Source organism: Lactuca virosa, chromosome 7 (assembly GCF_052849685.1).
Source record: "Lactuca virosa cultivar CGN04683 chromosome 7, Lactuca_virosa_CGN04683_v6, whole genome shotgun sequence".
NCBI lineage: Eukaryota > Viridiplantae > Streptophyta > Magnoliopsida > Asterales > Asteraceae > Lactuca > Lactuca virosa.
In genome coordinates this window covers 98668989-98683273 of record NC_136432.1, presented here as the reverse complement: position 1 = coordinate 98683273, position 14285 = coordinate 98668989, and the positions used below count along the sequence as shown (strand labels likewise).

At 37.5% G+C, this 14285-nt stretch overlaps 1 protein-coding gene across 1 annotated transcript; it reads left to right on the top strand.

The window, feature by feature from the left end:
* The first annotated feature begins 989 nt into the window (after nt 1–989).
* Nucleotides 990–3816, top strand: LOC145126964 (uncharacterized). The gene is made up of 6 exons (XM_079062228.1): nt 990–1527; nt 1625–1760; nt 1836–1871; nt 2070–2173; nt 2292–2719; nt 3169–3816. The coding sequence occupies exons 1-6, from the start codon at nt 990–992 to the stop codon at nt 3814–3816; spliced, it is 1890 nt and encodes a 629-aa protein (XP_078918354.1).
* Nucleotides 3817–14285: the final 10469 nt, after the last annotated feature.

The following is a 14285-nucleotide window of genomic DNA, read 5'->3' as shown; positions in this document are numbered from 1 at the left end:
CGAACAAAGCATATTGATATTCGTTATCATTTTGTGCGGGACATCATTGAAAAAGGTGATTGTGTTGTGGACAAGATTCATACAGATTATAATCCCGCTGATATGTTCACTAAAAGTCTTCCTATAGCCATGTTCAAATTATGTTTGGACATGGTGGGTGTTTCTGATCGCAGTTGAGCCTGAAGGCTCGTGGTGGAGGAAGTATTATTTATTTTTCGGAAACAATTTTTTCTCTATATAAAATTTGCAGGTTCTTATGGAAGTTTTAGAGTTTGGTGAGCTATAGGTTTTGACTAATCGTAAAGCATGACTTGCTTAATTTTGATGTCAAGGTGGAGATTGTGGAAAAGTTGCCTCCAAAATTAGCAAGTGGCAAATAGTTCAGGGGTTATTTCAGTAATTTATCATTTACTATTCATAGTTTGACTATGAATAGTAATATATATGTGAATTTGAATAATTGGACGGCACATTTTGGACGCCTACAATTTGACTATGAAAAGTAATGTAATGTTTGAACGGCGAACTTTTTGGTCAAATGTTAGGCGCCTAACATTACCTAACATTGCCTACAATTGGACGCACAAAGTTGGACGGCATTTTTTCCTTTCATATGATATTCTTTTTGGCTATAAATAGCCTGAGCCAGAGAGATTTAATATAATCATCCAAGTATATATAAAAAAAAGCATTACATATATATACTAATACACCACCGTGTATTTTAGCTCTCCCACTCTATTTTGTAATCTCTTTCATAATCCCTGTAAACACTGCAAATTATAGTGAATTGTTTCTCGGCGGAGGTTCCTCCGCCCGTGGTTTTTTCCCGATTTGGGTTTCCACGTAAATTCCTGTGTCTCTATTCTATTTATTTTATTCGTATTACGTTGTGATTATTACGCTTTGATAATTTTTGATCCCATTCCGCATTGAGCTAATATTATTTAAGTCAATTTGGATCCGTCTTATTTTACAACAGAACTAAAATGTCAAAATGGTATGCAGTTTCAGCTCCAACAAATGTCCAACACGCAGTCACATTAGTTATAACCAAGCCCATAAACAAGGACCAGCACAAGAACTTGCATAGAGCTTCTCTGAAGGGGGATTGGTCTGAAGCAGAATCCATACTAAAAAGCAATAAAGATGTAGTGAAAGAGGCAATCTGCAATGACGGCAGCACAATACTTCACATAGCAGTTGGAAAAGGTGATAAGGGTTTCATACAAAACTTAATTTCATATATAAATGTTGCAGACGTACTTGTAAAGAGAAGTTCCGATGGAAGCACAGCCCTTCACATTGCTGCCATTGTTGGGAACACATATGCAGCCGATCTCTTGGTTAAGAAAAACAAAAACTTGTTGCAAATTAAAGACCATAAAAATCAAGAAGCATTGCATAAAGCTTATGAATATCTGCATCTTGATACCATTGAATATTTGTCCAAAGCCACTGAAGATTGGGCTGATGTTGAAATAAGCGTTGACCTTCTTGTTAATGTTATTTCTGGAAATCAATACAGTGAGTAGCTGGCATATCTCTTAATTACCAATATACTATGACAAATTAGAGACATATTGCTTTAAATATTCAAACTTTTTATCGCTTATGCTTGCAGATTTAGCGTCAAAATTAATCAAAAAGTTTCCCAACTTGGCTGTGCAAAATGATGAAGTACTCATGGCTATAGCTAAAAGTTTTCCAAGTGGGCTAGGCTACTGGGAAGCACTTCTCTATCCATGTAAGTTTCTAATGTATTAGAAATGTTTTTTTTATTAGTTTTTTCCAGTTATTTCTAAAGGCGATTGATTGTTGTTTTTCTATTTTAGCTTTGGGGACTATCTGGAAAACGATATTGTCTACAGGTGCAATGCTTAATTATACCTGCATTGTGGTCACCCCTGGTGATGATATATAATTGTTTAGGGATCATGTCGTTAACACATGTCAAAATGTCATTAGGTGAGCTATTTGTAACCAGTAATTATAATTCAAGGATTTCTAATATACTTTAAACTCAATGTGAGTTATATTTTTCTAATACGTTTTTTGTGCTTCTGCAGTTCCATTAAGAATACTTCTTTTCGTCTATCAGTTGATATACTTCCTCATATTGATGATTTGTTTCCTATTCCTTGTGCTCTATTATGCCTTGTGGATGGCAACAGTGATAACACGTAATAGCATATGGACTCAATCCACTCGTTGACAATTTGGTTTGAGATCTAATTAATTTCTAACAAATCATTTTTTTAACTAATAATAATTTTCTAATTAATTTGCAGCCTTTAAGCACATGAAGAAGAAAAAGGAGTGGGAAGAAGCAAAAAGGGTTTTAAGATTGGTATGTGATGAGATTGACAAGTTAGAGATTGCTGCTACACGTAATTCTTTTTACAACAGAACAATTATTGTGGCTGAATGTCAAGGTGCATATAAGGTTGTTGATGAGATTTTGTTTAGATCACCTGAAGCAATTCAGAGTACAGATGAAAAGGGGCATGACATCATTCAGTTAGCTGTTTTACACCGTTCAGTTAAAATCTACAACCTTATTTATGACGATGTGGAGCGAAAGAATCTTTATAAAAAGTTACTTGATTCTTCCAAGAATAATATGTTGCACTTGGCCGGGAGGTTGGCACCTTCACATAAACTGGATCAAAGATCAAATCCCGCATTACAACTACAAGGAGAACTTCAATGGTACATGGTATGTAATATATAAATAAGTCATTAATCGTAATATATATAAGTGAATTTTATGTATGGTTTTTTTCAACGGTAGACCACCATGAATTCAAATGAGGCGTGCAACTCCATTTTGGAGTGCGTAGATCCCTAGTGATCACTATTATGCCATCTTGGTGGTGGTGAATTTTTTATATAGTTAGTATCATAAATGTGTAGCGAACTATTTGAAATGTTCAAGCATACCATTGTTTTTAAAAAAGTTCTATCACAATGTAAGCATCTAGAAGTTTTGTTAACAAAATATCATTATTTTAATAGTGTTGAATAGGACATTTCAGTTGCTTACCTTATAATAGTACTTCTTCAAAACAATGATGTTTGTAAAAAATAAATATAGTACGTTAATCATTTACGACATTAAAGCTTTTTTTTATATAGTAGCATAAACAAGTAAAACTAAATCTATAGGAAGTGAAGAAACTTGTGTTTCCTACATACATCACACAAGAGAACAATTCTAAGGAGACACCGGATACAGTGTTCACAAGGGAACACGAAAACTTGCTGAATGCAGGAGAAAATTGGATGACATCCACAGCAAAGTCAGGCAACATCATTGCAGCACTAATTACAACAATCGTATTTACAGCAGCTATTACTGTTCCAGGTGGAAGCAATGCAGAAGGGGTTCCTGTGTTGAAAGATAGCACTGCCTTCACCATTTTTCTTATAGCAGATGTAATCTCACTATGTGGATCCAGTACTGCGATACTAGCGTTCACATCGATCATAATTGCACCTTTTGCTGAAAAATATTTTCTAAATGCTCTTCCAATCAGAATACTTCTCGGTCATTTCTCTTTGTTCCTCTCAACAACTTCAATGATGGTAGCCTTCAGCGCAACAACTTACCATGTCTTTTATGATGAAAACCCATGGAAGATTGGACCACTATGTGCACTAGCTGAACTTCCGATTATATATTTTATTTCTCAAGAAATCCCCATGATAGTAGTTCTAATATGGTCGACCTATGTAAGCATCTTTGGGAAGCGAAGGAAAAGTGCTTACATCAGATTTCATCCGGACAAGTTAAGATTGTATCTTGCTCTCTGATGACACATCTTGGGATAATGTATATTGTATGCTATTGTGATGGAGGGTGTAAATGGAAACAATGAAAAACATGTTATTTTGCATCATGATAGTCTATTCACATAAAATTATTATTGCATGCATGTTACATGTGCTTTCGACTTCTTTGAGTTTCTGTATCAGAGTAAAAAACAAAAATTGCAATTTGATATATGTTAATTTGTAGTTATAATCCTGCTACAACTTTTCTTGACATTGTTTTCCAAACTGAATGGATATCGTACCCAAATTATCATCTTTCAATTAAACCACATAAAATTCGGCAACTTGGAGATGGATTAACTTAAAGGGTGAAATCCAAAAAACCACCAATTAAGGGTGCTTTGGTTGGTAGATTTTTTTTGGAAGGAATTTGGAATTTATTAAAGGGAAATTGAATTCATTGGATTAGTGAATACAAATGGAATTCACTTTAGCATTTTCGTAAATATATAGGACGTGTTTAACACGAAGCGTTTGGAAGCTTCTAGTTGTACCGTTTCACAAAACGCCCCGTTTTGAACAAAAAGCCTCATTTGACACTATAAGCTTTTAGTGTTTAGTTTAAACAAAACGTCACAAATCTAAAAGCTATCTCACGTAACATTTAACAAAACGCTATCAGCTATCTGCTACTCGCTACCCGCTACATGCTGCCAATTATTTTTGCCGAATACGCTCGTAGTAAATTGCAAATTTATCCTTTCTTTCTCTATCCCTAAACTACTTAGATCGACCTTAGGCCTAGGAAGATGCATGAGCATTAATCGCTTCTAGTATATAAGCTTTAAGACAAATAGGGCAACTTATGTCGCCACTAATACTATCAAACGTCGCCATTATTGCCTCTTGCAGCGACATGTCGCCACTAATACTTGTCATCGCTCTTGGTGTCGCTGCAATTACGATTGTGTCGATGTGTCGACATTGATGGTGTTGCCATTAATACTTTTTGTCCTATTGTTCTTGCCGCTCGTTATAGTGTCGACTGTATTGCCTAATGTTGTCCTTCGTTAATTTCGTCACTGTTGCTAATTTTATTAATATTAAAATAATAAATGCCAAAAAACAACTGCGATAAATGTAGAAACATAATAATAAATGTAGTAAATACATAAAATAACATATTATATACACAACGAATAAAATAATACAAAATTCATAATATATGTTAAACATATTTATTACAAAAAAATATCTTTGAAACATTAAATAATAATAAAACTACTTGGATGTGCCGTATCCTCGCCCTCCTCGTAATTCTCCTCGTTATTGCCTCACTATCATTTTGGGTCGACAACGATCAAATCATTTCTGAAAGTCTCACTTTAGATGCGGAATTACTAAGAATAATAACATCAAGAGGATCTAGATAAAAATTAAATATGTACACATTAATAAATAAGGTAAAACAACAAACTAAAATAAACCAAACTACCAAAATACTAAACTACAAAATTACCAAATTACCATACTACTAGAATATCAACACAAACCAAAATATCAAATCAACAATTACGAAACTACTAAACTACTAAACTACCAAAGTATCAACATAAACTAACTATGTAACACTCGGTTTCAGATTTGCCTTGTTGCTTGGGGCTGCGGCCCAATCATTAGTTGTCATGGGGTTTATGGCTTCGGGAAAGGAAGGATTTAGCCCATTTCGGATGTAGTTGTCATGGTTAAGTGATCCATGTATTCGATTTTGTCTTCGGAAGCCAAAGGTATGACTGTCAATTGATATCTCGGTCTTTTATGTGTTTTGGGTTTCGTTCGGAAGGTTTTAAGGGTTAGGGGTATTGCTGGGAGCGTGGGGCTTCTCGCCACTTTTTCGTGGATATAAGGTTCGTTGGAAACGGACCTAGGATGAGTGAGTTATGGCATTTTCAAGTTATTCATAGAATTGACCCTTGGATGGAAAAGCTTGCAAATCAGTCCCATGCATGCAAGGATGCATGCGTGTGTTTAGCTGGGTACGCCCAACGTAAGTTGGGGTATGCCCAATGCATAAAGATAAATGGTCGCGGGTGGTTCTTAAGTACGCCGAGCGTACTAAGGGGTACGCGGGGCGTACTCCCTTCAGACCAAAACCCTAATTTCGGGGTTTCTACCATATATAAGCAACATTATACCATTCCTTAGGTCATTTTATGTCAACCATCACCCCTTCTTACGTCCATAAAACCCTAGATTGCCTTGGATGAAGCTTGGAGCTTGAAAGAAGACGTTTGGTGGTTTGTGCAAGAGGAGAAGGAGGTGAAAGACTCAACCTATGGAGAAGAGCTTGGGGATCCAGTGCTAACATCTCCATTTCGAGACTTTCAAGGTATAAAGTCTCTATCTTGGCTATTCATTTCATAGATCTACTTTGGGTTGGTTCTTGGTCATTTTAGTCCCTTTTGCTTGGTCTTGGTAAGCTAGGGCCGTTTTAGGGGCTCAATCTTGTAGATCTGGACATTCTAAGGTTCCCTCTCTCATAAATGTGCAAGCTTTATGGAGAGTGTGAGTTCAATCATGAATTAAGACCATCCATTAAGCTCTTTTGAGCTCTAGAGTCCCACTAAGCCATACATGTTAGTAAAGTTGCCAACTTTACTTGAAAAGTCACCTTAAGGGGTCAAACTGGAGAGTTAGAGTAAGGGCTGAAGTGATTAAGTGCTTATTGGAGAAGTTTGGAGTATAGGGGAGTATGTTGGGCGTACCCACCTGGTACGCGACACCTACTAGCCCCAACAGGTGTACGCTTAGCGTACCGGATGAGTATGCAGGGCGTACTCGACCAGGTTGGGCCTTCTTGGATTGTGGACTTTTTGGGCTTTGGACCTTGGACCAGGAGTTGACTAGGGTTGACCATTCCGTATTTTAGGCCTTTTTGGACATTGGGCCTTCTTGGGTTAGGTCGATAATGGACTTGGGCCTTATTGGGCCGTGTGGGCCATTTCGAGATCGGGCTTTCTTAAGGGCTTGTAAGTGCATGGATTTTGTTGGACCAGCTAAGGATGTATGTTTGGATTGGGAATAAGTTATTGGGCTTAAGGGTAAAGCCCATGCAAGGGTTTGGGCCCAATTTAGAAAATTGGGCCATTAGTGGGCTTATATGGATTTTGGAGTTTTGGACTTGTTTGGTTTTGGGCTTAGGCCTTAGTTATGAATCTTGTTGGGCCAGGGGTAAAATGGTCATTTTACCCCAAGTATGGATTATGGATCATGGTTTGGGACCCAATTTCTAATTGGGTGATATTTTGGTATTGATAGTTCGAGGAGTTGCCAGGGCAGCATCTAAGGATTTCTTATGTGAACTCCAGCAGTGTGAGGTGAGTTACCTTCCCGGTATAAGTGGGTTGAAGGCACCAATGTCGGCCCACTAGTAGTTGTTTATAGTTGAGATGATTGTCTTCGTGATAATTGTCTGGTATGCCACTATCTGTTTAGGTTTATGTGCTTGTATGCTATGTTATTACGTGGTAGTGGTAGGGGTGTAGTAGACCCCATAACCGGTCGAAAGAGACCGAAGGGGTAAGCCAGCACCCAGATATGCTAGGTAGTATGTGTTTATGTGCTTATATGCTAGGATATTATGTCGTAGTGATAGGGGGTGAAATAGACCCCGTAACCGATTGAAAGAGACCGAAGGGGTAGGCCAGCACCCAAATATGCTAGGCAGTTACCGGTTGAAAGAGACCGAAGGGGTAGGCCAACACCCTGATATGCTAGGCGGTTACCGGTTGAAAGAGAACGAAGGGGTAGGCCAGCACCCTGATATGCTAGGCAGTACCGGTTGAAAGAGACCGAAGGGGTAGGCTAGCACCCGGATATGCTAGGCAGTATGTTTATTGTATGATATGTGGTATGATGGGGGAACTCACTAAGCTTCATGCTTACGGTTTTCAGTTTTGTTTTCAGGTACTTCTTCTTCAAAAGGAAAGGAGCCGGCATGATCGCAACGCATCACACTATGATTTCCGCATTATGAGATCTTTGGGAGTTGTACCCTGATATTACTTTTCTATGACATGATTTGGGTTATTTGAAATACTGGTTTTTGATTATGAAATGAGTTGAAACTATTGATGTTTCATGCTACTGGTTTTTATAATTACTTATTTATAAATGAATTTTTTTGGCTCTAAATTTTTGGATGTTACAAGTTGGTATCAGAGCCTTGGTTAGAGGGATTCAGACACACCTTTGGGGTGTCTGGACTCAAATCGAGGGTTTGAGAGATTTTTACAAGAAAAATAATTTTTCTAAAATTTTAAATTAAGGGTTTTTTATAAAGAACAAGGAGTGTGATTCGTGCAATCGGTCGGGCTCAAGTAAGTTTTCCCCAAGATACCCATACATGTTATATTGTGATATGAAGTATGAATATGTGAATTGCATGCTAGATTAGGGCTAAGGATCTAGGAAGGATGCCTTGCATGCCTATTGTATGTGCTTATTGAACTGCATGCTAGTGCTGATTAGTCAGTGGTAGGATGGCCTGTTTAGGTTATGCCTGATTGTATGAGCCTTAGAACTTCACGCTAGTATAAATTCCTGATAAGAGGATAGAATGGCTTGATGGAGTATGTTGGTTAGATTTTCCATTGTCTGAATGTTGCTTGCTTTGTGCTTTGTGGGACTCTTAGCAATGTGAGCTAGCTACTAAGTGAATATGCTAAGGCACATGTGGCATGGGCTGGATAATCTCAGAGTGATGGAATTGGCCCTATTGTGTATCTCTTGTTTGAGTCCAACTGTGACAACCCGTTATTTTCGATATTGTAAAAGTCAACCAAAGTCAAACTTGGGTCAAATAAAGTCAAACTTATTGTTTTGATCTATCTTATTAAGTTATATTTAAAATCTATATGTGTTCAAAAGCCTTAAATTAGAAGTGTTGCTTAACTTAGAAGTGTAGTGCTTAATCCGAGAAGTCTCGCATGGGCTGTGAACCTTCGGACCGCAAACCCTCGGTTCACAGCCGAGAACTCCTTTCTGACCGCAAACTTCGGTCTTATCCACTCGGTGCGAGAACCAACGTATGTTTCCCATCAGTTTTGACCCTATATGGGGACCGGACCGAAAACACCTCATCACTTGTACCATTCTAGCCGAAAACACACTTTTTACTCTCAAGAACACCAACCGAAAACCCCTCTTTCTCTCTCAACTATCATCCGAAATCGACTCATATTTCCTTCGGATCTTGCTTAGAACACCAAGTGTTCTTCATTTCATCAAGAACCTCAACTGAAAACCCTTGAATCTCCTTGGTTTCACCAAGAACACCAAGATCTACATTGGGCCGAAAACCCAAAGGGCTGGCTGAAAACTCATTGCAGCCTCCCAAAATCGCTTCTAACACCCTTATTTGTAAGTGAAACTTACAAATTAGTCCATTTCCTTATCATACTTGTGATTATATTCACTAATAGTATACATATATATTACATGAAATGCTTTTAGGACTCGTTTTTGTCTCGGGATCTAACTTGTGGAAAAACTTCCTATATCGAACCTTCAATCGAATCACTCACTTAAGGTGAGTTCATACCCCTATAATTTACCTTTTTTAATATTTTTAGGGGGTGGGGAATACAAGTTGAACACAATTGAATTGTGTTAACTCTTACATGTGAAAACAAAAAAACAAAGGATTTCTTATGCTTACTAATATTGTTAAAATCATTTTAAAACTCTTTTAAACTATTTTGGATTGCTGTTATTATCAAAATCATGTTCATTTGTATATTTATGTATAATCATGCTTTAACGGACTTAGGACTATTGCTAAATACCTTAACTCCTGTTCCTTGTTTGGTTGTGGGCTTAGGGTAGGATCACTAGTCCGACTGTCGGCTAAATCATAATTATACATGCTAAATATATATTTGAATATTAAATCTCATTTTCAAAAGAACATACTTAACTCAATTGCATATGCTGGGCAAATGAGTCTTTTATCCAAATCATTTACAGTTCAAACAAACATACTAGTAAACTATAATAGGTATAGTTTAGAGAACCAATTCAAACTATTTTCTAGACCAGAGAAACATTACATGAATAAATACATACATACTACTACTATTCATTACAAAGTACACTGCTCATTTACAAGAACAAGAAACATATACATACTATACATAAACAAGTTATCTAGAATGTGAAATACTACTTCATAGTACTTAGCAATATTCTTGCTAAGTCATGTTTTATAACCAGAGTCTCATGGAGGGAGAGCGTAAGTTTGTGTATAGATCTATACGGGACTGACAATCCCACACCTTGCTGTTAGCTACAGTTGGGACCGGCAGGTCTACGGTTGACAAATGTCATACCATTTTCGACGCCTGAAGAACGTCGTGTTTTATACTAGTCAATTTCGTATGGTTATAACCTCATTCACATTAAACATTAACTAAACCAGTTAGGTTTACAAGACAAACACTTCTTCAATGGTTTTATTTTAAACAAAACTACTAAAAGATATTATCTTCAATTCCATACATACAGTGGTGTTCACACATGAACAGTGCATACTATTTTTGTAGTAAAGATAGTTTACAAATATGGAAAACATACACTTGTACTATTTCAAGTACAAACATACATTTTGCACTATTTCAAGAGAACAAAACATACAAACAGTTGGGTCTTGGGTAAAAGACTACTTTTCATTTTAAGTAGAAAATATAGGATTTTATGGGAAGTATACTAACATTTTCATGAAACAAATACAAACATTTGACACTAAGTACTTATGAACTCACCAAATTAAATGTTGATACTCTCTTTCAAAATAAATTGTATTCTCAGGAAACCAGTAGACAGGTACACTGGCTCAAGTTTTGAGAAGACGAAGCATGTTCAAGACTCGTCTTTTATTTTGATATTACATTTTTGGTGTCATACAACTATACAAAGAACACACATGTATTAACTATATTATTAATGCAATGGATGTTGTTGCTTGTTTTACTATTGTGCATTGTTATGATACTGTACATGACGTCCTCCGCCCCCGAATGTTTCTGCCATCTCGGTTTGGGGGTGTGACAGATTGGTATCAGAGCATTGTTTATAGTAAACTAAGTATATCAACCCATAAAAGATATACAACTATAAATACAATGGGACTAAAACACTCTGACCAAGAGTTATACTTTTAAATATAACAAATATTTTACTAAAGTATACATACATGCATACATACCAGATCAGTGTCATACTAGAACAGAACAAAAGTGTTGTGATGAACATCACAAGTAGACTTGGGGATATATAATTAGGTCTGGGATTGATATAGCCTGATCAACTATATCTATCCGAGAAGTGATTAGCATATGCCTATGGGTTCACGGTTTTAGACCATGTTGAAACTTAGTTGTTCTGGGCCTTGTTGGGCCATCAGAATTCAATTGTTGGGCTGTTGATATTTTATTGGACTCTCATGTATGAAGGCCCATGAAAGAGATTGGGCCCAATTTGGAAAATTGGGCCATATTGGGCTTTGGGTGATTATTTTGGAATTTGGGCTTTTTGGACAATTCAATTGGGCCTTGGCCTTGGGCCAAGTTGAGTAAAGGGTAAAAATATCTTTTACCCTAGTTTGGACTCTTAGGGTGAGTCAGGATCCAATTATTAATTGGATGATGTTTTTGGATTATAGAGCGGGGATTTTTAGCGGGCCTGCAGCCAGAGATTTATCCGTGAGATTTAGTAGTGCGAGGTGAGTTTCCTCACTGTGATTAGCGGGTCGAAGGCACCAATTTCGGCCCATGATTTTGTTATGTTAGGATGCTAGATTTATGTGTGACTCTTGCATGTGTTATGTGCTCATATGCTTACCGGGCGGGGTCCGATGTCGGGCGGGGTCCGATGTCGGGCGGGGCCCGATGACCATTCTGTATGTTATGTATCTTTGTGATTATTTCATGTGTTATGTGTTTATATGTTTATATATTTATATGTATACCGGGCGGGGCCTGATAACTGACAGATCTGTACACCGAGCGGGGACAAATGATGGGCGGGGCCCATTATGTGTTTATGTATGTATGTATGGTATGTGGTATTTTGTGCTTACGATTTTCAGTTTATGTTTCAAGTACTTCAGGTTCCAAAGGGAAGAGCCCGGGATGATTGCAGAGCACACACCACACGATTCTGCATTTTATGATTTACTCTGATGATTGATGATGTATTGATACAATTTGTTACCTTGGTTTTATGAAAATGATATGGCTTACTATTTTATTAATCTAAAATTTAAAAAATTTCGGGTCTTATTTATGGGACGTTACAAGTAGGTGGTTTGCACATGATCCCACATCGGCTTGGAAGGAGAACGAAACATTTCCTTATAAGGGGTGTGGATACCTTCCTTGTCACAACGCGTTTTAAAGCCACACGGACAACAGATCCCATAAGAACTCTGTACTTAAGCGTGCTCGGGTGAGAGCAATCCAGGGATGGGTGACCCCCTGGGAAGCTTTTCTTGCCGGGAGCCCAAAGCGGAGAATATTGTGATACATGCTAGAGGGAGATGTTACAAATGGTATCAGACCTGGGGCATGGGTCGATGTGTTCGACGAGGACGTCGAACCCTATAATAGGGGTTGAAGGTGGGTTGCACCTGATCCCACATCGGCTTGGAAGGAGAACGAAACATTTCCTTATAAGGGGGTGTGGATACCTTCCATGTCACAACGCATTTTAAAGTCGTGCGAGCAACAGATCCCATAAGAACTCTACAGTTAAGCGTCCCCGTACGAGAGTAATCTAGGGATGGATGACCCTGTGAGAAGTTTTCGTGTTGGGAGCCCAAATCGGACAATATTGTGATACGTGCCAGAGGGGGATGTTACAAGATCTTGTGCACAGGGCGGCTGTAGGGATGAGTTTAAAGTCCACCTAAAATCTTTCATATCGAGATACCCAATGCCCATCTAATATAATATTAGATGTTGAATTCAATGTGGAAAGCTTGATATTTGAAGATTGGAGCACATTATTATCATCATCCCAAGGTATGTGTTTAGTATTGCAAGTAAAGGATGTTGAAATTTTATTTCTTAATAATTCTTTTGAAAAATTGTATTTATAGGTGCAAGAATAAAAGGACTACCTATATAAGCATGAAGTTTAGCTTCTTCAAGAAGTTGAGACTTGGCTTTGATATGCTTATTGAAGGATAAGACTCAAAGCTAATAAAATATAATGCCAAACTAGAACTTATGAGAATGTAAAATGTTGTGTGTATTATCTTCATGTATTCACTATGAATAGAAAGGGTTCAATCCTTAGTGACACCCTGATATTCAAATATTTGGAATGAATAATATACTAATGTGAAATTTAATTGTCACGACATTTCATTTATTAATTAGTTTGTTGTTGTTATGTTTTGTTTTTAAGTTAATCAAGATTACACTTAAATGGGGGAAGTTTGTTGGTGATTTGTATTACCGATATGTATTTAAGTGTAATGGATTAATATGTTGACCGAATATAATCTTGATAGACGTTAAGCAAATAAGGGTGGTGCAGTGTGCACACTTGTTTGAGTTTGTTCAAGATTAAAAGTAGACTGTTATTTAGGGGCGAAGCCCCTAAATAAACGGTGGACCGGGGCAGTACCCTTCGAAGCGGGGTCCAAGGGGCAAAGGCCCTCGCTAGGGTTGACTTTGTTGTTGACCCTTAAAAATGCCTAAGAAATTCGGATTCTTGAAAATTGACCCGATTTCGATTTTGTGACAACCGTCAAATTCTGGTCAAGTCAAAGTCAAATAAAGTCAACAAGTCAAAGCGGTCAACTCTACTAACTCTTGTATACTAGGGTTTATATTATGTAATTACTGTACAACTCGCTATTCTAATGAGAAATCATCGAATGAAAAGTCGTATATCTAGATTTCCTTAACCAAAAACTGTGGTAAGTAATGAACCAAAGCGATAAAACACTATTTCATACTCATCGGGAGTGTGTAAGATCCTTAAACATGGCTTAACGGGGTTTACGGACCTTGAGTTGCGAAGCCGGACACTAAAAAAGGTCACAAAAGAAGTCTCTCCCAATCTCTTTCACTCTATCTCTCCCTAACTCAAATCTCTCCCAAATCTCTCCAAGTATGTCAAATCTCTCCCAAATCTCTCCAAGTATGCCAAATCTCTCCAAGAATGTCAAATCTCTCCCAAATCTCTCCAAGTATGCTGAATCTCTCCAAGTATGTCGAATCTCTCCCAAATCTCTCCAAGTATGCCAAATCTCTCCAAGAATGCCAAATCTCTCCCAAATCTCTCCAAGTATGCCAAATCTCTCCAAAAACGTGAAATCTCTCCAAATATGGCAAATCTCTCCCAAATCTCTCTCAAAACCTCTTTTGATTTTTCGTAATCATTTGGGGCATCCCAATACTTGACCCGGTGAAAAACCCTGCGAAACGGGACGATGTCTT